This window comes from Talpa europaea (genome assembly GCF_964194135.1).
Source record: "Talpa europaea genome assembly, chromosome: 9".
Lineage (NCBI taxonomy): Eukaryota > Metazoa > Chordata > Mammalia > Eulipotyphla > Talpidae > Talpa > Talpa europaea.
The window spans coordinates 107,006,247-107,033,994 of record NC_140076.1 but is presented as its reverse complement, the minus strand read 5'-3'; the positions used below and the strand labels follow the sequence as shown (position 1 = coordinate 107,033,994).

At 48.9% G+C, this 27,748-nt stretch overlaps 1 protein-coding gene across 1 annotated transcript; it reads left to right on the top strand.

Moving 5' to 3' along the window:
- Positions 1-22,022: 22,022 nt before the first annotated feature.
- LAMTOR5 (late endosomal/lysosomal adaptor, MAPK and MTOR activator 5) lies at positions 22,023-25,494 on the top strand (the record flags this gene model as incomplete). The annotated part of the gene is made up of 4 exons (XM_084241619.1): positions 22,023-22,057; positions 22,885-22,946; positions 24,714-24,831; positions 25,434-25,494. 4 exons carry the CDS (start codon positions 22,023-22,025, stop codon positions 25,492-25,494), a joined length of 276 nt encoding a protein of 91 aa, XP_084097745.1.
- Between the last annotated feature and the right edge of the window lie 2,254 nt (positions 25,495-27,748).

The window sequence follows — 27,748 nt, the reverse complement described above, 5'->3', positions numbered from 1 at the left end:
CTTCGTCAAGAAAGAAGCACGTCTATGGCCATAAATTTCTTGCAATATAAAATTTGATAACCGTATTTCAATATAATTGGCTTCCTTTGCGATCTTATATATTTTCTACATTTAGACGCACCTTTCTGAGCAGAATTCAAGGACTTCGGCGGGGCCCGTGGCACAAGAACAGCTGGGAACTGGGGACACTTAGAGAAAGTGAGGTGTGAGGCCACAGGCCCGTGTGGCTCAGAGAGAGAAGCTCAGAGCTGACATGTGTGAGGGGGGTGCCCCAGAGAGCAGCAGCAGCAAACTAAACAGGGAGGCGGTCACGGTCTCTGGGCCAGACCGACGGAGGTGGGGCCCGTCTGGAAACGGGGCACCCTGGAAACTGGCTGCTAATCTGGATCCGGTAGACTCCACCCCGGGGTCCTGGGTCCCGCGACCCAGAGAAAATGTCTCCCCTCGGCGACCCCACCTTCAGAACTCTGGGTCTTAAAACACTGAGGACCCTCTTCCTCCCAGTGCCGAAACCTGAGGCCCCGCTCGAGCTAGCTGACCCCAGCGGTGTGACGGGGTCTCCAGGCTCGGCAAGATCCCTGTACTCTGCCTCCTGGTGAGGTCGGTAGTGAGTGGACACCATTATAATAGCATCTGAGAGAGTCAAGCACAGGAGAGGAAACACCCCAGCACCTGGGCCTGACTGCCCCGTCATCCCAACACAGCTCCAACCCCAGCTGCCTGCCTGCAGCTACTCCTGCCACTCACCCTACTCCCCGCTGCAGCTACTCCTGCCACTCACCCTACACCCTTCTGCAGCTACTCCTGCCACTCACCCTACTCCCCCCTGCAGCTACTCCTGCCACTCACCCTACTCCCCCCTGCAGCTGGACCTTATTCCTCTTCTTTCCTATTCAGTAAGTTTCTAGAAAGAGAGTTTACACTGCCCCTCTCCTGTCTTGTCCCCAACCCACTCCTGCCTGGCCTCTGCTGTCAGCACACCAGCGACATGGTTTTTTTTCCCTGTCACCTGCATCCCTCTAACTGTTAGGGCTGCCCTATAACATAACCACAGTATCGGCAGCATCGGGGCCCAGCCTCACCTGGATAGCACTTTTTCAGCTTTTGGCTCAAGCAGCTGCTCCTTCTTTATATTCATCGCTGCCTTTTCATCACATGGATTCTCTGGCCCTGCCCACTTTCTCCGTCTCCCCCTGGTTCCTCTGCTCCCTTCCATCCCTCAGAGGAGGCTGTTGCTGGGGTTACACACTCTAAGGCCTCTTATCCTTCCACCCAATGAACTTCAAGGCCACCCAGCTGCTGCAGATACCCAATCATGTGCCCATCCCAGGCCCCTCCAGGCTCCTGACCCTACATCCGATAGCCCCTTGGATGTCGCTGGCTCGATACTCTGCTGGCACCCCAATTCCAAACACCCCTTTTCTCTAGGATCCCTTTATCATCCTCACCCCCGAGTGCATTTATATTGTTCAAGCTTCCTATTTGCAAATGACAGGGTCCAGTCTGGCCACCTTGAGCAAAAAGGCAATTTTATGAAGACTATTAAGTGGGGCATTGAATTGTTTGGGATCTTGGGAAACAGGATGGAGCTGAGCACCAGGACCCAGAACCACACCGCAGATTTGCACCAGAAGGAAGCCCCCCCCCCCAAGCCAGACCTCCCTCTGCCATCCAGGGTGGTGGGGGGAGAGGGTTGGGAGGGGGAAGGCTCTTTTTTTGTGTTGCTTCATCCTACCAGGGAAGGCTGCCTGTGCCCTCTGCCAGGCTGGGAAATAACTGGCTCAAAGCCAGCCGAGTGCAGGGAAGAGCTGGACCCTCTGGGCTGCCTGCTGCACAGCCTTCCTCTGAGGCCCTGCTCAGGCACCGGCACCAGCACACGCTCAGCCGGGAGCCTGCGAGTTTCCCGGAGTCCCGAAGCTCCCTGCTCCATCCGTCCAGCCACTCCCCGATAGATTAACCTGGGCGAGGAGCAGCACACCTCTCTGAACCTCCATTTTCTCTCCTAAAAACAAGAATACCCTCCCCCCGGGTGCCCTGTAGCACAGGACGTAACTGCAGAGTCTTAGACCCTGGAGGGGGTTGAAAGCCTCCCCAAAAGACACGTCACCATCCCGCACCAACCTGTGGGCATCACCTGATCGGATAAAGGGTCTTAACAAATGCAACTAAATGAAGGCTCTTGACACGAGATCACCCCGCATCACCCAGTTGCTCCTAAATCCAAGGCCAATTCCCACCGGAGCCCTCCCCATTCAGCTCTAAAATTGAAAAGGAAAAAAAAAAATACATAAAAAATAAATTTTAAAAAATACATAAAGGAAATTGATTTGGCAGAGAGCCAGGGAGGAGACCCAGCAGCTGGCCCAGCAGTTCGTTTTGGGCCTCCAGTCCCTGGCAGGTGTCAGCACAGCACAGGACGGGGCTCACCTCGAAACCCCCAGGCTGGCCTATCAGCCAGTCAGGATGGAAGGAGGGGCCAAGAGGACACTGATAAACCCCACTGTCTCCTCCCACCCCATCATTTCTATCCCACCCCTTTCTCTTCTCCCACTCTGGGGCCCTCCCACCTGGCCCCGGAAAACCAGACACCTGGCTCATTCTTACTCTCCAGTCCAGCCCCCATGCCCTGCCCTTTGGTGGGATCCACACAGAGCTTCATATTTGAGGGACTCTAGGCCACCTGAGCTCCCACTTACCCACTTACCTGTGCTGATGGGCTCTACCTGCACAAGGTCATTTCTCCCCACCAGAGGCCCCAGCGCCTTTTCTGCACTGCAGGAGCTCAGCCTGCATATGCAGTTAGTCCCCACCTAACCCCTGGGAAACCCCTCAACTAGGGGGACAGGGTAAACACTCCAACCTGGAAAGCACTGGAAGAATCCAGCCCCCAACCCAGAGAACATATTCTTTCCTGGGATTCCTTCCTTTCCTCCCTCCTTTTCCCTACTCCTCCCTCCTAGTTTCTGGAATCACCTCCCAAACCCCAGCAACCAAGCTTATGCCTCAGGCTCTGCTTCCAGGGAACCCAAGCCAAGATGCCACTCGACTTCACAGGACTTCATTTTCCTCCTCTACAAAGTAAGGGTTTCAGACACTGCCTCAGGGACTGTCCTGCAAGGAAGGGGGACCTCCCACAGCTAATGAGGTCCAGCCAAGGGCCCCCCGCCCTGTCTAACCGCAGCTCCACCATCAGCTGCCTTATGTATTGGTCTCCAAGTGAGTCCGACTTTTCAGATGACCTGCGCTATGAGTTGTTGGAAAACCACCAGGTGACTGGTCTGGAATTTTCCCTCCAGGTCCTGAAGGTGGGTCCAGAAAGGCAAGCCCAGTGCCAGAGCCAGTCCTGCTAAGGTGGAGCCCTTCTTTCAAGCAACCTTCCCTGGTCTCCTGTCCCAGGACACACTCAGAGCCTCAGCCGGTGTAGTCATGAGATCACATCAACATAAAGTGTGGGGCAAGGGTGAGCCCATGCTGAGTATTTCCAACGACTTTCTGGTTATTCCTAGCTGGGATGGGTTTTTCTTCCAGTAAGATGATCCCCCAGGCACCAGAAACTTCTCTGGTTCATTAACTCATTGGTTCCCCTATAAATGTCAAAGCCCTGCCTCTGTGGGATCCCAGCCATGCCTTTGAAGTGGCAGCGGCCATCAACAGTCCTGGCACCGCCAACTAATGACAGGACAGGGAGGTCTCCAGCACGGAGACAGCCAGACGACATCAGCCTCTTTGCACTAATGACTCCCAGCTAAGCGGGAAGTTCCCCAGAGTTGGCAGACCAGGAGCACAATTGTTAAAAGCAGAAACAAAAAACTTGTACTGGGTCGGGACCCCTTTCCTGAGCAGTTGGAAGGGATTTCCCCCTCTGCACAGGTGAGAAGGGGCTTCTCGGAGAGGATTCCCAGGGGTCAGTACTCACGTCAGCTGCCATCCGTCCAGTCTACACCGGCTTCCTCCCAGGTGTAGTGGGAGTGTGAGCAAAAACAAACAAAAAGGGTCAGGGGAGGCGGCTGGGAGGAAAAACCCTAATCCTGCCCCAGGGTTCTCAGTGGCCTCCTTGCCCCTTGGCTTCACAGCCCCGGAATGGACAGGACGCCCCTCTGAAAACCACAGGCCGTTGGAGCAGCAATGCGGAGCCCCCAGCACAAGACATGGGGCACCCTCGGCCGGGCTCCGGCACAGAGCCCATGAGCGCTGAGGGCAGGACTTGCGGCCTCTGCCCAGCGTGCCTCCTCCTCCCCGCATGCACCCCAGAGTGTGACCTCAGTCACCCACCTTTTCCCCGGCCAGATTCCTCCTGGGCCTCCGTTTCCCAGCACGTGCGGGTCATTACCAAAAGCAGCATCGCGGCCCCCCTGTGAGTCCCAGGCATCTGTCCCCAGCATCTGTCCCCTCGGTTATGTGGGTGACAGCCAATCGCAGGGTCAGCATTATTACAAACACAGTCGGATTGGGAGGTGGGGAAACTGAAAGTATCCTGGGAATAAGTAGACCCCAATTTTTTTGCTGGGGGACAGAGAACTGGGACAGGGGTAGGGAGAGTTGCAGAGATGAACACAGTTTAGTGTCTGGCATTAAAGCTGGATGTAAAAAGGCAGTAGCAAGGGGCCAGACCTAAGAGGTGAGCAGGTTCATGGAGAACCCAAGAGACCCAATTTGAACTTGTAACCAAGTTCAAGGTGACAGGGCCTCTGAAGGGTGTGGAGCAGGAGCAGAGCAGAGGCAGCTGTGCTTTGGAGTGGACAGCAACCCGGGGGTATCCAGTAGGCAGCATCTAGATGGTTGTTATAACAACAAACATGATACTAAAGCTTGGAGTGCAGCATTATACTTGCACATGGGCGCGAGGTCCCAGCCCACTAAACTAGGGGCAAAGCACAGGGCCCTGGGCGCTGAGGAAGATAGACCCCTCGGGGAGCCCCCCCAGAACCATTTATCTCTCAGAAACATGCAGCCAGCGGTCTCTTGCTGGGAGCTCTTCCCCTGGAAAAGCCAGTACAAGCTCCAGGGCTCCTGCTCTCTCTGTGCTTTGCTATTACACCCCCAAAAGATGTACCAGGGGACTGTGATCTATGAGTTGCCAGATGAAAACAAATCATTTGCCAAGTGGCAAAGAGCAGCACAGTGCGAGCTGCAGAATCCCCCAAACCCCACACAGGAGGAACACTTGTGGGGGTTGTGACTGACGATCCATAACTCCCAAGATCACGGTGTTGACGGACCTGCCTGCCCATGAGGCGGGTCGGGGGGCATCCGGGCTCAGCAACAGAACAGGGCTATTCTCTCCACTTGGTGTTGACTGAACGCGACAATAAACGGAAGCTGCTGTGGGAATCCGGCCAGCCTGAGCTTCATATTGGGTGATAAATCTGCGCTGGCCAATTTCCACTAAAATAAGTCAGCTGCATCTTCCGGGAGAACCCCCAGGAACCTCTGGCCCATTTCAGGGGCTCAGCATGCTCTTCTCATCAAAGACACATCCTTCAATTCCTTAATCAACGTTCTTATGTAGGTGATTGATTTAATATTATTCTTGAACGCATGTTCTTTGATGCATTTGAAATATTTCATTAATAAGTAAAAGCAATTAAATTAAAAACAAATCATTCTCAAGGTGGCCGATCGGGGATCTTCTTCAGCACAGGGACATTAGCTGCTTCCCTCTTTTTGCCCCACATAGGATTTAGCAGCTGAATGTGCCTTTCCTTGAGGAGGAGGATCCTGGAGCAGCATGGCTGGATTTTTGACGAGGGGTCTCCGGAAGCATTGAGACTGGGGTCACTGCATGAGCCAAGGACCTGGACCAGCTGCATGGCACTAGGACAGAGCTCTGCCCCTCCCCTGGCCCCAGGAAGAAGGGCTTGGCAGCATGTGACAGTATGAACAGAGATACATTTATTCTTGAATCAGAAAATAACAGCACAGGAAAGACTCCTTGACTTCTCTTTACAAGTTCCTCCCCATTCCCCCTAGCCACCTCCTGCTCTCATTCTTATGGAGAAAACACAAAACAAAAACTTGAAGGCCTCTTAAGTATTCTATCCAATCAGAATCTGACAACAATTCCTGTCTGTGAATATAAACTACCCCAGGATTGACAGAGGCTTTCATTCCACAGACCATTGCTCACAATGGCTTCTTCAAGAAATGTGCTGAGATTGAGTCTGAAGCCATCCTGGGCTCCATGGGAAAGGATGAAGGATGCAGTGATTGATTGGTGATGTCTGCCCTGAGAACAAGGTGGGAAATACTGGCACTCATTCCATTTTATTTTCTAACCAGCAACTCTACTCACTATCCATTTGTACTGAAAATACAAATGAAATAACCACAGGCTTAGGATCAAGAAGGTGATTATACCACCTGGCCATTCCCGAGCAGAGGCTGTGTGTCATGTATGCTTGGAGTCAGGATGATTCCTATAGGTTCAAAGAATTTTCCAAAACAATGAAATACTCTTCAGTTATTTTTGTCGGTTATTTTAGTCTTTACCCTACCAAAGCAGCTCTTTTCAGCTCTGAACAAAATACCTGGCACCTTCACATCTCAAGATCTCAAGGTCAGTGGTTTGGGTGTTAAGGTCAGTGGTTCCCATCATCTCTATACAAGTGCACTTTGACTGTTTCACAGGTCAATAACTTACTCCCTATCGGAAACAGGGACTGAAGTGGCTGCAAAGGCTCAGCCCTCCTATGAGGAAGTGGCTCATCCTCCACACAGACCCCTCTGTTTGGAAACTGACTATGGTGGTGGAGCGGGCCTTGGAGCATCCTGGAAAGGGCACTCTCTCATGAATATGTGTGTGTGTGTCTCTCTCTCTTTCTCTCTCTCCCCCCAAGGGGTTTTGAACAAGACAACAGGTCCACCTGAATAGAGTTTGGCTGATTCACAGACACTCACAAACCAGCTCGTCTGCTGGAAAAGGCTTTGCCTCCCCAGAGGTGCAGCCCAGGAAGCATGTGACTGGACACAGAAAATACCAAGTCGGGTAGACCAGGACTTGGATGAGAGTTAATGAGCATGAGACTGAAGATCATTTATTAATGAGGGGAAATGTCAACATTATATTGCTAAGTGGAAAAAACTGGAAACAAAAAAGTGTTTAATGTAATTCATTTTGCAAGGGGTGGGGGAGGGTGTGCATGCACAGGCACACAGAGAAAAGATAGAAAAGAAAGGAACTGAAATGTTAGCATTTATCCTGGCAGAGAGGAATTGCTAATGACCTTGGGTTTGGCTTTGTTTGTCTGGGTGGTTCTTTTGTCTTCGTATATCTCTAAACTTTCTCAATCTTCTGGATGAGCATATGTTCCTTTTGTAATTGAAAATGAAGTAAATGTTATTTTAAAATGATTATAAGAGGGCAGAAATGAGAAGAACAGCATAGAACCCGATGCTGGGCTGATGCAGAACTGTGCTCACATGCTCGTTCTGTCCCATTTACTGGCCTCCTGAGACAGATGATTTCTCTTCCCTGGGCCTCTCCCTGCATCACCTGAAGAGCAGTACTCACAAGAGAAAGGTGGGCTATTGTGTTCATGCTGGTGAGTTATTGTGTGCAGGGAGCCTGGCAGCCAGCAGCAGAGGGTTATGGTACCAGGAAGAGAGTTTGGTCTCCTCTGTTGAGAGTGAGGGTCTAGAGAGAATGAGAAGCAATCTGGGGACCCCAAGAAATGGTATAGTATTCCCCATCCAAATGCCCAGCTGCACCTCCAACCAGAGCACAGGGGATACAGAAGACCAGAGACCCCGGGGCTCCATCAGCAGGGCCCAGCCCCATATGTGCCCATGACTAATGTGAGCTGATGCTCAAGAGTCTGGAACGGTTGCCAACGCAGGCAGCAGGCAGCTTCTTTCTGAAATGCTGTGTAAGTGCTTTCAAGTGGGGAGGTTTGGTAACCTGGGTCAGAAGGGGGTGGCTAGATGGGTTCCCCTGCAAGTTGGTGAGACCCACAGCCAAGGAAAGTAGCTGGACCTCCACAGCCGAGGCACCCTAGACACAGGGATCCAGGGTTGGGGTGAGCAAGCTCGAGGGCGTTGGGGGACATCGCACACCATGGGAACAACGACAACAGCATCCAGGGTGGCAAGGCAGCGCCTGCCAAGTGGGCAGCCCGTTCCATTCTGCAATGTAAATCTCGCTCCAAAGCACTCAAGTTAATTTCACCAAGAGCTCCCCAGAGCTCCCAACTGGGCACATAATTTCACCTTCTTAATGAGTCACCCAGAGTCCTACTGTCCTCAAAAAAAAAAAAAAAAAAAAAAAGAGGGACAACCAGAATTTGTCAAGAAATTAATTGAAAACAGCAGCAAGAGTCTCATGAATATGTAATAAGATAGTAATCAGCTCTTTTCTCGAAGGCACGCTGGGAAGCCCAGTATTTCCCCTCTGGGGCAGCAGACCCAGACCCAGGGCTTCTGGGAGGAACTGTTCCCACTCTAGCAAAGCTACAAATCAACACGTTTTCATCCACCTGCCCAAGAGGCAGGGCTGCCCACTTCACTTGGCATCAAGTGTGGCTCGTCCGAGAAAAGCAAGGCAAAAATGCATCTGTGCATTGCGTGCACCTGAAAGGTTCTTTCTATTGTTCCTGGGAGGTTTTTTTTTGCATCAAGTCACTCTTTTCTCGTGTGGGTGATGAGACCAAGCTAGAACCCAAGCACCTGCAAGCTGGAAGGAAACCCAGAGGTTCAAATCTCAGTCCTTGTGCCCAGCACTGCAGCCTGGACTTAGGTACAATGTCAACTTTGAGAGGAAGATCATTGAGGCCTGGGAAATCACAGGACTATCTAGGCCCTCCCTGGCGATGCAAGGAGTCAAGCTGCAGCACTAGGAAGCTATCCACAGCTACTGCAGCATGAGTTTGATCCTCGGCCAGGGAGCTACCCACAGGGCACAGCAGACCTCTCCTGACTCGACCACTGCTCCCCTCAGCAGTGTATTTCAGTATATCTGCTTGTTCTGCTCCCCACTTTGTCTCTGGTGAATCCTCTCACCCCCCCCACCTCTGTCCTACACCCCAGTTCTTGTATGCATAAATAAATAAAGCTTTAAAAGAAAGAGAAAATTTCGATCTAAAATGCAACCAGAGGAAATACAGTATCACACATGTGATCTCAGGAAAATACAACTTAAAGACTGGTAAGGACTGAGAGACTGAGGTCTATAAATGCATGCTTTGCAGAAAACAGAAACTTCACAAGGGAAGTTTTGCTCATGGTTTCCAGAAAAAACAAGAAGTGACCAGGCCAGGTGGGTTTTACCAAGTAGGGTGGATGGGGCTTTCTTTGTAGACTGGGCTGGTTTTGTCTGCTTTGGCAATTTTAGGACTGGTCTCTATTTTTTATTTCTAACAGACTCTAACTGTATGTTCCCTCTTCTATTTACATCCCCTGCCCATAAATAAACCCCAAACCCTCAATCGACTTGCCTTTAGCTATAATGGTTTCATGTCCTGAACTACAATTTCTCTGCTATTCCCGAATAAACTCATCATTTTACAATTTTGAGCTTGCCTCAGTTTACCTCTTATTTTAGGTTGACACTGGTTGTTTGCTTTTTTGTAGTCAGGTTCTTCATATATTCTGGATTTCGACCCCTTATCAGATACATGATTTGCAAATGTTTGCTCCTATTTCACGGTTTCCATTTTCATCCTGTTGATAGTGTCCTTGGATACACGGAAGCCTTTCATTTTTGTGGAGTCCAAATTATGTATTTTTTCTTTTGTGGCCTGGGCTCCTGGTGTCACAACCAAGAAGTCCTTGCCAAATCCAATGACATGAAGATTTTCCCTTTTGTTTTCTCCCAAGAGTTTCAGAGTTTGATCTCTTTCTTGTAGCGCTTTGATCCACTTTGAGTTAATTTTTTGTATATGACATAAGAATCCAAGTTTATTGTTTTGCATGTTTCAGTTGCCCTAACACAATCTGTTTGGGGGGAAAAAAAATGCCTTTTTCCCCTCCAATGGTCTTGGCACCCTTGTCAAAGTTCATTTTGACCATATATAAGAGGCTAACCAGTTTTGTTTTGAACCTAGAAGTTTCACTCAAATATTTCCTTTCAAATGCTTATAAAAACCCAGTTCCTCAAAATGCTCTTTGAAGCAGCTTTGCCAACTTACTGGTTCCCTCACTCATGTGTTACTAAATCTTTGACAGGGTTCATTCCATATTTCATGGGGTCATTACTTAACTGTCTGCACACTCATGCACAGAGCGTCATGTCAGGGTGAAGGTCACTCCTGCTTGAGACATTCCAAACCTTTTCACTTTTGAGATCAGCCTTGTGATTAACGGGTGGCGTCTGGGGAGGCGGGATGGGAGGTGCGGGCAGAGCTTTCAGGCCCCTGGACTGGCCGGAAGAATGTTCTCCTTCCTCTCTTATGTGTCTTAGACAACAGAGTGTAATGGTCAACACAGATGGGACACTTTTTTTGCGAGAAAGACTAGGAAAAAAAGCTTTGGACTTCTCTGTCCTCTGTGGCATCTCTTTCACCACAGGTCCCCCCGCTCAGGGCTTCCAGAGACAGGTCTACGCCAAGTCTACCCAGTGCCCCGAGCACCCGCAGCCTCTCTGCCCCTCCCCCACCCCACAGGCTACAAAGACCCCCCCATGCCCACCCACCCACACTGCAGCTTTATCTCCAACTCTGCTGTCAGGCATCACATTTCCTGGCTGGCTCCATCCCACGACCAGGGCATCTATGAAATATCTCCGTGACAGACTCCAAATGTCACCAGCATCAATCATGGGGGTAAACAGCAAACAGGCCCGAGACAGAGCAGCCATCTCTGTCAGCCCCAAAGTGGTATTAATTCGAAAACTTACTCCTGGCCACAGAGGATGAGAAGGAACTGCAGCCCTGCAGTGACCTCTGCTGCGGCGGCTCCTGTCTCTCCAGCCCAGGCTGGGGGTGAGGCCCCTCCCCAGGGTGCTTCTGCCTCCCCTCAACCCCAAGCTGGAGGGAAGGATCAGACTTCAACACCGAGACGTCTGTCCTGAAGCTCTGGGCGCTTCCCCAGGCCTTTCCCACCCAAGGCTGCAGAGTCTCCTCAGGCTCAGTGGCTACAGCTGCCCGCGCTGTGGCCGGATACTGTGGATCGAGTCTGCCCCCCTGGCCTTCTTCCTCTCCACTGGCCCCAGTAACCCAGAGGAGTCTCAGGAGGGCCTAGGCCTGCGCGCTGCTGGGACCCGGGGCCCTCTGCCCCCCCACATCCTGAGCCACAGCTGTGCAGACACCCTGACCCAGGCCCCAGGCACCCCAGCCCCTCGGCCTCAGCGCAGCCTCATCCCCTCTAGGTCAGCAGGGCCCCCCCCAGGGTCTGACCACCGAAGCAGCGAGTGGGGTGGAGAGAACCACGGTGGTCTGGGCCTCCTTTAGGGCTAACTAACCTCCACATACGGTGCATGCTCGAGGCAGGCACAGGGCCCACCAGCCATGTCCGATTTCCCCCTTCACTAGCAGAGGAGCGGCTTCCTGCCTCTCCCACATGTTGCCTCCGCCACTGCCCTGCATAGGCCCAGCCCAGGCCCACCCAGCCTCCTGAGCCTCCACCTCATGCCCTCCCCCTCCCACAGTGGCAGGAAAGAGCAAGTCACTTAACTTCCCTAAACCTCAGTTTCCACATCTGTAAAACAGAGCAATCACAGACTTTGCTGAGTGGTGAATAGAAGACACTTCTCATAGCCCCTGGCAAATAACAAACCTCGGGCCTCCCCAGTGGCGCAGCGGTTGAGCGCTGGGTTGCGAAGCTGCCCGCGGCCTCTGCGGCGCCGGTTCGATCCCCGGCTGCTCCCCGGCCACCGGAGGAGAGTCCCGCATGGCGCGCAGACCTCTCCTGCCGCCCGCTGCTCCCCTCAGCAGTGTACTTCGGTCCTTCTGCCTGCTCTGCTCCCCGCTCTGGCTCTGGTGAATTCTCTCACCCTCCCGCGCTTCTGACTGTACCCAGTGCTTGCATACATACATACATACATACATACATACATAAAAATAAATCTTTAAAAAAAATTTAAAAAATAACAAGCCTCAAGGAGCATTAACTATTTCTTGAGGGTCAGGCAGGAGTTCGCCCTGCTGGTGTGGTTGTGTGTATAGAAAGCAAAGTCTCGGGGAAAGGACAGGGTGGAAAAGGCCAGGGAACTTGCTGCTCATTTCCCCAGACATTGTCTGCTGACGGATGTTTCCTCCAGCTCCTAAAGGAGAGTCATCCTGATTTCATATTCTCGTGTCCGGAAGTGATAAACTGTTACCTCCTAAAGGAAACGCGCTGCCTTCTCCACCTTGAAAGATGGGATTAGATTCATCTGACTCCCCTCTGGAAATTAAAAAGACCAATGGGACATAAGTCTCCTTGCCTCCCGCTGTCTCCGGGGGAAAATGCTGATGGTCCAGAATTAATGTGGCAATCGATTTACTGGGTAGCGTCTAGCGACACGTGGACAAGCCCCCACTGCTGGGAGGGGAGGTGGGGAGAAGCGGCCCTGGGCCACGTTGTGGGCCTGGCTCACAGGCCCGTGTTGTCAACCTGGCTGAGAACAGCAGCGGATGGGGCTGGTGCATCTGTCGGATCCAATCAGAAGGCCCAGTGACCTTGGCGTGCCAAGGCCACAAGCACTTTCAAATTGGATGACCTTGGCCAGTTAGTTGACCTCTCAGACTTCATCCACAAAAGTGAGTTAGGGAGCCCTCACGGACGACTGGATTAAAAGGAAATGAGAAGCTGAATGGCTGTGCTTTGTCAATGTTGATTTTTCTTTTGCTTTTTTTTAAAAAAAGATTTATTTATTTATGCATACAAGAACTGGGGTACAGGCCAGAGGTGTGGGGGGTGAGAGAATTCACCAGGGACAGAGTGGGGAGCAGAACAGGCAGACTGACTGAAATACACTGCTGAGGGGAACAGCGGCGAGACAGGAGAGGTCTGCTGTGCCATGTGGGTCACCTCCCTGGCCGGCTGGGGATCGAACTCATGCTGCAGAGGCTGCGGGTAGCTTGACAGTGCTGTGCTTAACCCCTCACGCCCCCAAGGTGGCCCCCAATGTTGAATTTTCATCTTGAAGAATAAGTACAATGTTCTTGAGTAAGAAATTGGTCAAATGTACAGAGATCTGAGCCAGGGCCTAGGTAGGTGAACTCCGTAGTGGTCAAGTGAGTTAGGAAGCCTGCCCACTCTTCCCCACTGTGGACACCAGTGTTGCCCCTGTTTCTACTAGCCCCCTGGAAGTAGAATAATGCATGGATGAAAGGTTGGAGAGAATCAGCTCCTATAAGATTCCCAAAGGGTGTCCCTTTACTGACACAACAGACATGTATGGAGCCCTGCTCTGTGCCAGGTGCTTTTCCGGGCACATGAACAGTAAAGGCATCACACACAAGTTCTGCAAAAGCCCTGACCCTGAGGGTCTGGTATTTCTCTCTTCACCCACCCGGGCCCCCTCTCTCATCTTCACCCTCCAGAAGTAGCTCTGTCCCTGAAAGGAGGTGAAGGGCAGGTGCCTGCCCCCACTCCCCCGGCCCCACCCCCTTCACCTAGATCAGTGGCTCCAGGCAGGGCCAAGCAGACAGGTTTTTATTGGTAACGATTCTCTTCCCAGAACAGAACATAGGTTTTATTTTCCATTATCTCTAGCTTATTTACTGTGTAGAACAAAAGCTCCTTGAGTGAGGGAGCTCTGTCCAATTTACTACTGCTCCTAGCATAGAATTTAGCAAGATAGGAGTGAGAAATTGATAAAGAAATGGACCTGTAGCTCTGCAGGGAGGCGGCAGCATGGAATCGGTGGACATGCAGACCCTGAGATGCCTTTTGTTGTCCTTATCTCCAGGAGCGCAAGGCAAAGGACTGGCACCCTTGAATTCCATATACACCAGGCCCTTCAGGAAACTGAGCAGAAAGCACCCCAGCCCTTTGCCAGGGAGAGGAAGGAACCCCATAAAGATGCTCTCCACGCTGAAGGAGGGGCTGTGGGTGTCCTACCTGAGAGTTCTCCCTCACACCCAGCAAGAACCTTCTGTCAGGCCTCCCTGGTGGTGCAGCGGTTGAGCACTGGGTTGCGAAGCTGCCCGCAGCCTTTGCAGCGCCTGTTTGATCCCCGGCTGCTCCCCGGTCACCGGAGGAGGGTCCCACATGGTGTGCAGACCTCTCCTGCCGCCCGCTGCTCCCCTCAGCAGTGTACTTCGGTCCTTCTGCCTGCTCTGCTCCCCGCTCTGGCTCTGGTGAATTCTCTCACCCTCCCGTGCTTCTGACTGTACCCAGTGCTTGTATAAATGAATGAGTAAATAAATCTTTAAAAAAAATAAAAACCCTCTGTCAAGACACAGGCAATGCCCACTTGGTGCCCACCTTCTGCTATGTTCAGGGCACTTTCAAAACAGGTACAGAAAGCAGGGGGTATCCTCCTTGGCTCCCTTGTAACCAAAGCCAGTATGTAACCCAGTGTCCATCTCACATTTATCCACATGGACCAGTCCAGAGGCTCTGGGAATGGTCCACTGGCAAAGGCAGCAGCAGAGGGGTCTGGTTTTGGGGCCATCGTGGTTGGATTAGATTCCTGGCGCAGAAGCAGCATTAGTGTGGCAGGCTGGTATGGGCGCAGGTGGCCAGTCCACACGGGCTGGGGCGGCCCGGCTTTCCCCTCATGTGGGGTTTGGAGCTTTGTCACTAGAAGCTTAGATTGAGCTTTGCAGCCCCCCAACAACCGGTCACCATGTCATTTTAAAACTTCCTTTTCAATCAAGTAAGGGTGTTGTAAACCAGTGTCACCTCAATTTTTTAAAAGTCAAAAAAATAGTAAAAACTCAACTTCTTTCTCTATTCCCTAAGTCAGGGCCAGCATCTGCTTGTCACAAGAGCCCTGCATGACAGTCTGGTTCAAATGCGCCTCCGTGAGGGCCCAGCAGCAACAGGAACAGCTCTCATGGGTCCCGGCACGGAGCCAAGGCCTGTGCACGCACCGGTTATGGAATTTTCACACCCATGGTGAGGTACTCACTACTCTTATCTTCAGTGATAGTGGGAAACTGAGATCCCGAGGTGTTTTTTCCAAGGTCTTACAAGAGGGCAAGTAAATGCTGTGCTAGAGATTAAGTTCTTGAAGTTAAACACGGATCCCAGGATAAACGGAAGCAGTCAACCAGAGAGCTTTCTGCTCTGCTCTGCTCTGCTTGGCAGACGTGCAGAATTAGGCAGGTCACTTGCTTTTAGAACATTCCCTTCTTTGAAGGGAGGGCTACTAACTACCTACTAAGTTCACAGACGGTGATACAAATTTATTTTGCTGACCAAGGATTTTTCCAGGACAATGGCGGAGATTATTGGCAATCAAACACGCTGTGACCCCACAAGCATCTCTGAAACCCACCTGGGGCTAAGGGTGTGTGCAGGAGTGGGGTAGGTAGACAGAGAGGCGTCACAAAATCAGCTGCAAACCGGCATTCGACTGAAAGCATCCACGCGTAGGCCTGCATCGCAAATACATTTTAATACAGGTAATTTGTTTTCCGTTCATTTTCAAGCACTTATTTCATTTACACAATTCCAGGGCCAATAAATCTTGGTATTAAGGCCGATTTGATGTGTGATGCAGACAGTCTAATTAAGGGTAGGGTATTTTATCAGCTCCTTTAAATTTTCTTTTCTCTGGTCTACGATTTTTTTATATGGGGTTGATCTTTTTTTTATTCATAAAGGCTTTGTTCCCATTTGTCATGGCTGCATTAACTGGGCATCTAATGAAGACTTGAAGATGGGAATCTGCCTCTCATTTATCTTCAAGAGCAAAATTCATAAAGCAGCAGGGAAATAGCTTGCTGCCCTGGAATTTCTTTAGCCTACCCTGAGTCATGTAAAATATATCCGGCTTGTATCTTTTGGAATTGGGGCTCGGCTCTAAAATTCAGGAGACAGATCCAACATCAACTCTATCCTCTGACAACCTGCGCCCCCATCTGCTGCCCATCTCATGGCCTGGAGGACTTGAAAGGCACTTGTTCTATTCATCCAACCCCTCAGCACACATTTACTGAGAACCTTCTAGAAGTCATACTCAGGGCTATAAAACAGACCCAAAGAAGTCTCAGTCCAATGAGCCTGCCCCCACTGGTGGCCAATGCAAGAAAAAGTTCACAGTGAGGCAAGTATCAGCGTTGGGAGCAAGCCGGAAAGATGACCCATTTTATTCTTTGCCCCTGCCTGAGATGACTCTTCCAACCAGATTTTCTATTAATTAAGAGACACCAAATGTCTGTGACATCATAGACACTGACTTATGGCTTTATGGATAAATGAGTGTATTGATTTCTCATTTCTCAGGGTTGGCACAACAGACTGGGTGCTTCAACAACAAAAATTTATTGGCTCACAGTTTTGGAGGCTGGAAGTCCAAAATCAATGTGTTGGCAGGGCTGGTTCCTTTTGCAGGCAGTTTAGGAAGGATCTGTTCCAGCCTCTCCTCTGGGTACGAAGATGACTATCTTCTCTATCTCTTCACATTGTGTTTTCTCTGTGAGTGTCACTCTGTCCAAACATCCCACTTTTTTTCTTTTTAAAGATTTTATTTACTTTTACACAGAAGAACTGGGGTACAAGCCAGAGGTGCAGAGGGTGAGAGGATTCACCAGAGACAGCAGGGAGCAGAACAGGCAGATCTAATGAAATACACTGCTGAGGGGAGCAGCGGGCAAGATGGGAGAGGTCTGCTGTGCCATGTGGGTAGCTCCCTGGTTGGAGATAGAATCCATCTGCAGTGGCAGCCAATAGCTTCATAGCACTGAGACTTGACTCCTTGTACCACCAGGGAGGCCCCTAACATCCCCTTTGAATAAGGACCCCAGTCATACAGGAGAAGGGCCACCCGAAGACCTCATTTTAACTTGATCACCTCTGTAAAGACCGTGTCTCCAAATAAGGTCATGTTCTGAAGTCCTGGGGGTTAGGACTTCAACACGTGAATTTCGGGGGGGGGGCACAATTCAACCTACAACAATGAATGGCCCTGAACTGGGTTCAAATGAACGTCTTAGCAGCCTCCGGCAGCACAATCTCATTGGAACTTTGGACAGAAGATGAAGCCTCCAAAGTTCAAGTTCTAAATCGACTACTTCCCCAGCCTGAGGTTTCTTCTTTAGAGAATACGAGATCCCGAGCTTTCTCGTGTGTCCAGGATTGTGCTGAAGAAGTGAGAGAAGCGCAGTGTAGTCAGGGGGTTCATGGTGAGGCTCTGCCACCTGCAAGCAGGGTGATCTCAAGCAAGAATTCATCTTCCAGGCCTTGGGGTTTGTGTCACTATAAAGGGGAACCAGTGACAGCAGCAACTTCAAAGAGGTTGTGAGGACTCAGAAGGCCTGTGAACTGGGCCCGTGAACTGTGGAAGGCATCGCTGTTGTGACGACTGGGAGTCAGAGGCCTCGGACTGTCAGAAGGCAGATGCCCACCACCAGGCCCTGTCCCCAGCCTCACAGGGACTGAGATGATTCAGCTGACAAGACTCTTGGGAACCTTGAAATATGCTTTCCCCATCTCCACCTATGCGGGCCCATGTCATTCTGCTCAGTTCTCTCACAATCATTCATTGGGGCTAGGACCTCAGGTGGCTTTTTTTCCTTACTTTCTTTTGTAATTTTTATCCCACAGAACAGTAGAGTGAGACAAATTTAATGGCCTCATTTGGCACAGTTTGACAGCAGCCGGAGGCCGGTAGCCATCAGTCGCCTCTTTACCTTCACCAGATTGTAAGAAATTTGAGGAAACCACCGAGTCTCCTTGCTCAGGTTTAACAAAGTGTATCCATGCCCGCAGGGCCCCAGCCCCTTTTATATCATGTACCTTGTGTAATCCTTCCTACAGCCAGGTGAGTCTTCTGAGGCTCCAAGGTCCAAGGAAGGCAGCTTCCAAGCCGGATTCAACTCTACACCTGTCCCACCCCAAGGCACCTCTCTTGCTCGAGCCTTTCCAAACCGCGCCAACTCGAAAGGCCTGTGCCTCCCTCCTCTGACCTGGGAGCCTCTAGCTTCACCGGGTTTTCCCATGCCCTGGCGCCCCCTGGTGGCACTTGAGGGTCAATTCCCCAGCCAGGCTTGGAGCTCAGCCCACCACAAGCCCTGACCTTAAAATATGCACGCGAGTGCCCAATGGGGGTGGCCCTTCAGCACCCCAGGGAGAGCTAGATCCTCTCCCAGAAATATATGTCTTAAACGGACACCCCCAGGAATATCCTGCTTCTAAAAGGTCAAAAGAGGAATTAGGGTCACTTGGGCTAACAGCAGTGCGATGACCAATTCAACAAAGGTCAGCTTCCCCTTCTGTCTCCCACCTCCCAGACAGGATGTGGGTGCGGCATTCTCTGAGGAACTCCCCCCTCCCATATTCATTTTCCTAGAATGTTTATGGAAGGAGGAGGGAAGGGAGAGGATAAAGGTAGTTCAAGGTCAGGACTTCAAGATACTTCATATTACACAGTCTTTTCCCCAAAAGACCATCAAGATTCTTCAATAAATACTTACAGGATTCCTGTTGTGCTCCCTAATGCAGAAATGGAGAAGACACAATACCTGTCTTTGAAAAGCAAACATATAATAAATTACACTACAGTGAAGCAGGTAATCTAATATGGGTGTCATGAAACTTTGCCCATCACCCAGAAATGGCCATTAGCACTCAGAACTAAGACTGAAGAGTCATCAAGAACACCCCCTCCCCCACCCCAAGAAGGCAGCAGAAAACACCTCCTCCAGCCACCACCCAGCCCCAGCGCTCAAAAGCCACCTGGGAGGGGCCGAAACAGCAAGAGAGGGGGAGGGAGCTGTGCTGTGACAGCCCCCACCGGTGGAGTGGCGAGGATGCCTGGAAGGAAAGGCAGTCACCCTCTTCCTACTTGCTTGGTTCATCAGCTTTTCTGAGAATCTTTTAATCATTGATCTGACTTTGAGACAATCAGATACCAGGGGCTGCACTGGCCAGTACACAGGCTACTGTGTATAGTGTGAACTGAAATGTACTATCAGTATAAAAATATAGACTGGACTTTGAAAATTACAGGAAAGGGCCTCCCTGGTGGCTCAGGGGTTAAAGTCTCAGCCCTATCAAGTTATCCCCTGCCACTGTGGCATGAGTTCAATCCTCAGCCAGGGAGCTGACCCACATGGCTCAGCAGACCTCTCCTGTCTCACCCGCTGCTCCCCTCAGCAGTGTGTTTCAATCTGTTCTGCCTGTTCTGCTCCCCACTCTGTCTCTAGTGAATCCTCTCACCCCTCGCAACTCTGGCCTACACCCCAGTTCTTGTATGAATAAATAAATAAAATAAATCTTGTACGCATAAATAAAAGAAAAAGAAAATGACAGGAAAAAGTTTAATTGATTACATGTTGAAATAACAATTGGGATAACTGAAATATATTCTTGAAACTAATTTCATCTATTAACTTTTCTAATGTTGCTCCATTTTAAATTAAGGATGTGTTTCACATCATGTGTCTGCTGGCAGGCACTGCTGGCCTGGGGGGTGAAAGAGCAGAACAGCCCTAGCCCAGCAAAGTGTTACATCGAAGGTGACCACAAGGGGGCGCTGCTGCAGAGAAGGGCTCACACCCCCTGGACACAGGCGGAGAGCAGGCTGACTCCCCAGTTAATTGGGGCGAAGTTGACTTCAACTAGACAGCCCTAACATTTTGTGAAGCTTTCTTTTAAAGGTAGTTTTGAACTACTTTTTTCTAAAATTTAAATGTTCCCATTCACTTAACATAAATATTTCTCTAGACAAGAGTCCCCAAATTCCTGAATTACAGCACCCACCCTAGGTTTTTAAGGAAGCTGCAAGTTTCACTATCACAGATAGGGAAGTGAAAGGACTCTGAGTTCAAGTTCGGAGGAGCTTTGAGGCTGGACCTCAGCTCAGAAGGTGAGCTGTGAGTAAAACTGGTGGTGGGGCAGCTGGAGAAAAGGAAGACCAGGAGGTGATGGTAGGAGACTCAAGCACAGGGAGCAGGGTATACTTGCGTGGGAAGGGACAGCCCATTTCCAATATGCTACCGCCTTTCTGGGGAACAGTTTGTAAGTCTCAAAAAAACTTAAAAAGCCTTGAAAATGTCCATATTCATTGAGTAATTTTTTAAAGATTTATTTATTTATGCATATAAGCGCCTGGGTACAGACCAGAGGTGTGGGGGGGTGAGAGGATCCACCAGAGACAGAGTGGGGAGCAGAACAGGCAGACGGAGTGAAATACCCCGCTGAGGGGAGCAGTGGGGAGACAGGAGAGGTCTGCTGTGCCATGTGGGCTGTTCCCTGGCCGGCTGGGGATTGAACTCATGCTGCAGAGGCCACTATCGCTTCATAGTGTGGTGCTTAACCCCTTGCACCACCAGGGAGGCCCTTCATTGAATAATTCTATCCTACTTATTTATAAGAAAAAGTTTAAGCTGCATAAATGTTTAGCTACAAAAATTCACCAGCATTTATAATACCACCACACAAAAATCTTTAACTTCACATTAATAAGGGGCTGGACGAGTCATTTAAGGTACAGATATAACATGGAATGTTTCGCAAATACTAGAAAGGATGTAGTTGAACACTAAGGATGTGGAAAGGCATTTATGCTAAATTCTGTGCAAAAGGGCTGTGGCAGATTAATGTCAGGGTGAGACCAGAGGCACGCGAGGGGTGTGCGTGTGAAAGAATTCACCAGAGACAGAGAAGAGAGTAGAAAAGGCAGATTTGTTGAAATATACTGCAGAGAGAAGCAGCCGGCAGGAGAGAAGAGGTCGTCTGCCCCTAGGGAGGATTTGGGGCTCTGCTTTAGAACTTGTCATCACGGTTTTTCATGACCAGGGAATCAGTCTCTCTTTCAGGTTTCCGTGGGCCTCTGCACAGGTGTCCTTCTGGGTTCTATTTGCCGTGTTTTTGCATTTCCTGAGAGCACCCCCCACCCCCTTGGTCGTGTGGACCCGGCCAGGTTCCCTTGGTGACTAAGGATTTCCCTTCCTAATGCGTTTTCTGTCTCCCAGCTTCGTTCAGCTGAGCAAAGTGCAAAATGACTGTTGTAATTTTAATTGATAGCCCGCGAGGTCAGCTACAGAATTGCATGTCCAATATATACGTCGATTTTGCTCAAAAGAGGAAAGAAAGCATTAGAAGTATTCATTTGCGATGCCAATTGGCTGAAGAGATTCTCCAAGAAATTAATAGTCGTCTCTTGACTGAGAGCATGAGTGACTTTTCCTTATTTTTACAACTGCTGTTATGAATTTTTAAAGTTATTTTTAAGTTGTTCTACAGTTGTTCTACAGTTCTGCAGTTCCCTCTACAAGAGCCACCTTCTTCCCCCAGACTTTCCACTGCCTTTGTTAAGACCCCATCACTTTCCCAATACCTGGCTCGGGGTTTTCACTTCGTTGCACCTGCTCCCTTGCTCGCTGCCCCCCCCCCCCCCCGTCTTTGCCCGCCAAGCCCGTGGGCACGTCGCCGTGGCCAGGGGCTGTTCCTGTCCTGGCCCCCCACCTGGCCCCCCACCTGGCCCTGCCCCCACCCTGGCCTGCCCCCGCCCCCCGGCCTGGCCTGGCCCCCCCACCTGGCCCTGCCTCCCCTCGCCTGGCCTGGCCCCCCGCACCTGGCCTGCCCCCCGCACCTGGCCTGTCTACCCCCGCCCCGCCTGCCTGGACCCCGCCTGGCCTGGCCCTGCCTGACCTGCCGACCGTCGCAGAATCTAAAATCCGACCCCAGGTTCCGAGGGGTTGGACTGGAAGACAAAAACCAAACATCCCCGCGACAGGGATCGGCTAGGAGGCGAGGCTCCGAGGCCCGGCCACAGGCCCCCAGCCGGGAGGGGACGAACCCGCGCCGCCCGAGCCGGAGGGGCGCCCCGGGGGTCAGCCCGGGAGGGGGGCGGCTCCCCGCGCGCAACGCGGAACTCGCGCCGCGATGTTTGTCCCTTCGCAGGCGCCGTCCCCGGCGCGCCCGCCCGCGTCACGTGACCCGGCGCCCGGAGGCCTGCGGCTGGGAGGCCGGGACGGGCCGCGGCGGGCGGGATGGAGGCGACCCTGGAGCAGCACCTGGAGGACACGTGAGTAGCGCGGGCCCCCGCCAGCCCGGGGCCGCGGCGGGGCGCTCGGCCGGGAAGGGGGCGCGTGCGGGCCGGGCCGTCCCGGGGGCGCCGCTCGCGCAACAGGCTTGTGGGTGATGGGTGAGGCGGGGGTCCCCCGGCGGGGCCGGGGCTCCGGGCAGGGCTGGGCACCCCACACGCAGAGGCCGCACCGCCCGAGCCCGAGCCCCGCGCCCCGAGCGTAGCCCACGACGTGCAGGAAGTGGGTCTGGACGGGGCGGGGTGACCCGCTGTGCAGAGCCGGGCACTGCAGGGTAAGCGCCCGTCTCCCCTCCCGGGCGGCCGGTGACGCGGTGCTCGAGGTGGGAAACATCCCTTAAGTTTTTCGAATGACTACGTGAGATCAAAATTGTAAAGTTTAAGAAGGCGTACAGTTAAACACCGCCCTCGCACCAGTGGCCGGCTGCTTCCCTTCCTGCCTCCGGGAGACGACAACCCGTTTTGCAAGTTGTTTTAATTAGTGCATGCTCTTGCGTGCATTTTCAACAAAGGGACAGAAATTCTAGAATACTAAAGTGTTTGTGGTCCTCCAAAATCAGAGGTGCCCGACAGAATATTTTCTTATGTTACAGGGGAACCTCCCCTTTTCCTGGGGACCACCCTGTTACAGTAAGAAATTAAATATTTAAACTAATTGCAGTTTAATTTTGGGGCGGTGAGATAATGAAAAAGGGGTTGATAGGCACTGACTTAAAGTACTTACAACATTGCCTGCTACCAGAAAGCCTGTAATTGTGTTAATTCATGTTTCTCTATTTGCTTCATTCCTCCTGCGTCCCTGGATTTAGAATGAAGAATCCTTCCATTGTTGGAGTCCTGTGCACAGATTCACAAGGACTTAATTTGGGCTGTAAGTATCTCGTGTCAACGTTTGGTGGATTATACAGCATTTGTTGCTGACCTGGTGTACTGTTACTTCTAGTTTTCACTTCCTGCCAACCTGCTACTTTCTGGGTACTTCTGTGAGGGGAGAGAGAATATCCACGTAACAAAACTGTAAGACTGAAAACTTTCAATTGGTATTTATGCAGGTAGAACTGTTCCTTGCAGTACTAGCTCTGTAGAAACAGCTGTTTCTATTAAAATAGAGTTGGGAGTCATTTTAATTGGGTCTGGAAAGATTTCAGATGACAGCAGTACCAGGTATTCAATATGTGCCATACGCTGGGACTGCTAAGCTTTATATACAACTATCTCATTTTCACAATGACCCTGTAAGATGGATGGTGCTATTGTTTAGTCCAATATATTTAACAACAATGGAGAAGTAAAAACAGGGACATCAGAGCTGGACATATCTGGATGCAACCTCCTGCTCACCTGTTTGCTAGTGTGAACTTGTCCCAAAAAGAACCTTCCCGAGTCTTAGTTTCTTTACTGGGTTATTGTTTAATAATCTTAAAATTTACTGAGCTCTTACTTTGTGCCAGGCACCATTCTAGGTGCTTTATACCATGATATTTGATTTTCCTAATAACCTGTGATGTAGATAAAGAACAGATTAACTTGCCCAAGGGCCAGCTAGTGCACAGTGAGCTAGGACTTACTTAAGGGTGACTCCAGTGCCTCTTAATCACAACACTAAAATTATGTATTTGTAAAATACTAAGAACAGAACCCAGATATAATGCTCAGTAAATGGTAACAATTACAGATAAAGAAATATAGGGGGGGGAAAAGTAATTTGCTGTTGTCACAACAGCAAACCTAGGACTTCTTAATGTAGGAATTTTTAAAGCTCTGAATTTTGGATGGGAGGGTAACTGAAAGAGGCAAGTTGTATAACTCGGTTATGTTTTATATACAAATCAGTTAGTTGGAAGGAAAAGGGCAGATTTTTTTCCTTTTGAGGTACTTTCCAGATTCGCTAATGGGGAGACCAAAATTCAAGTGCAGAACTCTAAATGATTTTTCAGTAAACATTTAAGGCTCAAAAGATTGCTGTGTGTGTCTCAGGTAATGTTTTTACGTAATAGCTAATCAGTCACTTTTACCTTAGTTTCAGTTAGGCTTGTGTTGCCTTTATATGGCATATATATTGCAAACAGTAGTTGTTCCTTTTCATACCTGAGACCCAAGATTTAGTTAACTAGCTAAGGTTAAGCATTAATAAGAAGTCATTTTGTGTTGCTGTTTGAAAAGAGCCAGTTTTCTAGTGGAAGTAAGTGCTCACAGAATATCCACATACGCTGTTGAGGTGATTTTATAGCTGAACTCCTGAGTAAAGACTTATCTCCTTAATGCTAAGCACAGTAAAAACAAATCATATTTTTCATGAATAGTTTCAACAAGACTTTTTGCCCATTATTGACTTTTTTGTCAATCCCACCTCTGAAGTTCTTGTTTCAGTAACATTCCTGTTAAAATTTTATGACTTTCAGATTGATTTAAATTATAGCTTCCTACATGCTCGGAAAGGTGTTGAGATATGGTGATGGGAATGACTTTACAAATTTAGTGTCAGATTTCCTCATTGCTGGACTCAGCTGAGTATCAGGTCATTTCAACTCAGCACCTAGATCATGAGCTAAACGTTCTTTTGGGGAATCATTCAATGAGGTACTATTCTAGCTTGACTCAAAAACAATCAGGTGACAAGATGTCGTCTGTCTTCTAGGCCGTGGGACCCTGTCAGATGAACATGCTGGGGTGATATCTGTTCTAGCTCAGCAAGCGGCTAAGCTAACCTCAGACCCTACAGATATTCCTGTGGTATGCCTAGAATCAGATAATGGGTAAGTAGATGTCAATAGGTTCCTCCCCCCACCCTTTTTCCCCCAGAAAAATCTGAGAAACCTGACTGGGGCCCTGCATTCATCAGTTATTTCTCATTTAAAGTACTCTGAGGGAGGTTCTTAACCCTGTAGACCACAGGTGCAGATAAACTGATCTGTAAAGCTAATGTGCTTTAAATCAGTGACATTTAAAAGAAGAGTAAGAACTTTCAAGAAAAAAGTAATAAATAGCATTGAGGAAAACTAATCAAAGAACAAAAACTACATCTCTATTAATAGAGACAAGGAAGCTATTCCAAGTGTACTGGGGTAATAGAAAACAGAAACTGTACAGAATGATGTTTTGTAAAAGAAAAAATGTAGTGTAAATATAGTATATAAATGTATATAAATATAGAAAAATACACATGCAAATTTTTAAAACAGAAAATTAGTGGTTGCTTTTCTTTGAGTGGTAGGTTTACAGGATTCATTTCATACATTTTTTTGTATTTACCAAATGTTTTGTTATCATCCTATACTGCTTTTATATATAGTAATGAAAAACTAAACCAAACAGCATCTATAACATTTTACTGAGTGTCTTCCTCTCTGCCTTTCAGGAACATTATGATCCAGAAACATGATGGCATCACAGTGGCAGTGCACAAAATGGCCTCTTGATGACCCAGGTCATCCCTGCAGCAGCCTGCCACAGGCACTAAGCGCTGACATGTGTCAATCATCTTACACAAGTATTCAAGTTCCGGTAGTTAGGCCATCTATTTAATGTACATTGGGCACTTCTAATTTTAGAGTAAGCTGCTTTTTGACACTCTATAAACTATATAAAATGTTAGTGTGATGCTGCAGGGGGCCTTGCTGCCCCAACCATGTAAGACACTGGCAAGCAGCTAAGAAAAAGGGCCTCACACCATGGGGCTGAAGATTTCCAAAGAGCCTCACACTGTGGGGCTGAAGATTAATCTATAACCTATAAGCATCCCTTTGTTTTTTTGTTCTTGGTCATATAAGAAAAAACTTCTCAGAAAGTACATTGGGTAATAAATTATACGTGTAGAATACTGTAAGTAAATGGCACTAAGAAATACCTGCTTAAAAATTAAACATTGTAAATTTGGCCTGCCTGACAATGGGAATGAATTTTGTTATACATGAGCATGCCTGACAAGCAACCCAGGACAATTATAGTAAATCCTTCTTTTGCTTTTTTTTAGAAGTTTCTTAGGAAAGTTTTTAAATGAAGTTAACTGTATTAAGAAGTTTCTTGGTAGAAAACCCTGCTAGCTGATAACCAGAAAGCAGCTGGTCTCCAGCTGAAGGCCACATGAATAGAAGAGTCTTTTGATGCTTAGGCTTTAGCTGATAGGAGTGTACCGACGGCTATTGGCTGTCTTAGGTAATTGTCTAAGCTAAAATAATAAATTTTAGTGTAAGGTTTATTTTTTTTTTTATCTATTAACCTTGAAGGCTACCATCTTGCTGAGACCCACAGGAGCCAGTAGTACATGGGAAAAGAATATACTGATTGTTTCTGCTTTGCTTCTATGATGATGTAATTTTACTTCTTGCTAAAAATGAATAAAGACCTGCTGAGCCCCTCAGTAGAAGAGACTTGCACCTCGTCAGTGTCTCCTGACTACCTCATCCCCTTCCCCTTAGCCCCAAAGTTTCGCCAACGCCGTCTCATCCTTTCAGGGACTCCTGACACGACATTTTGCCAAGGCTGGTCTTCAGCAGTATGAAATATCAGTATGAAAGTATGTTTTGAAGCAGCAGGTCTGGGTTACTTTGTATATAGAATTTTGTTATGCTCAATAAATTTCATGGGAAGAAAACCTGGATCTTTTCTTGGATTCTTTAAACTTTTCTTTTTCAATTAGTGATTTCTAAAAAGACCTTTGCTCCAGCTTCTTTTTCAGAAGCTTCCTAAAATACTTGTATTCTCATAGAAGTGTTAATAGGTATTTTTTAAAAAGTGCATATATCATTAAGTACTTCCCTTATGTCAAGAACTCTACTCTCATTAAGGCCCTATATGGTAGGTACTCTTCTGTTGGTCCCACTTTGTTATTAGTATCTAGATGAAGGGATTAGCAGTCTCCATTTGGACCTAATACTTGAACTCAGAGCCTATACTCTATACCCAGCCCACTACAGTAATTATGTGTAGACAGAAAAATATCTTCTAACCATTACTTGACAGAATTAAAATTTCCAGAATATCATTTATTCAAAAATATTAAGCATCTATAAATATATTATGTAAGGATACAAAGATTTTTGAGTTAGACACAGCTCCAGCCCTTAAACTTGCTAGGATGGATATGTGTGTATGTAGTCTTCACCATACTCACCACTTACTGGAGGTAGAGGTTTTCTTCTGTCTTCCCCACTAGTATAGATGCTTTGAGAACAGGAGTTTTGTCTTAATAATATGTATCTCAACCACTTTGGACAGTCCTAGGACATAGTAGGTACTGATAAATACTTGCTGAATAAATAATACAAGAGTTTTGTGGCTGTGAACTAGGCTTCAGAGAGGATGCCTGCATAAGATGGGGGGTTTCCAGACAGAGCAGTCACAACCCAAAGGAGCGTTTATGCAATACTAAATGCTTTCATTGGGTCTGTGATGCAAGTAAATAAACTGGAAGGTAGGGCAACTTGAATATCTGTTTCCTAAGAATCCTGGGCCTTATCCTGTTGGCAGAATGGGGCTGTATCAAGTGAGTCAATGCTGAGCTTCGAGAACAATCCTAGGTAGCCCGAACTTTTTTTTTCCCCAAGCCAAAAAACTCCCTCTTGGTCTTTTATATATACCCAAGTCCTAGCCCAAAGTTGTAAAAGTCAACTTTTAGTAAGTTTTTACATGTGAGACATGCTAAACAATTTATATGTATTTAGCTCCTTTAAT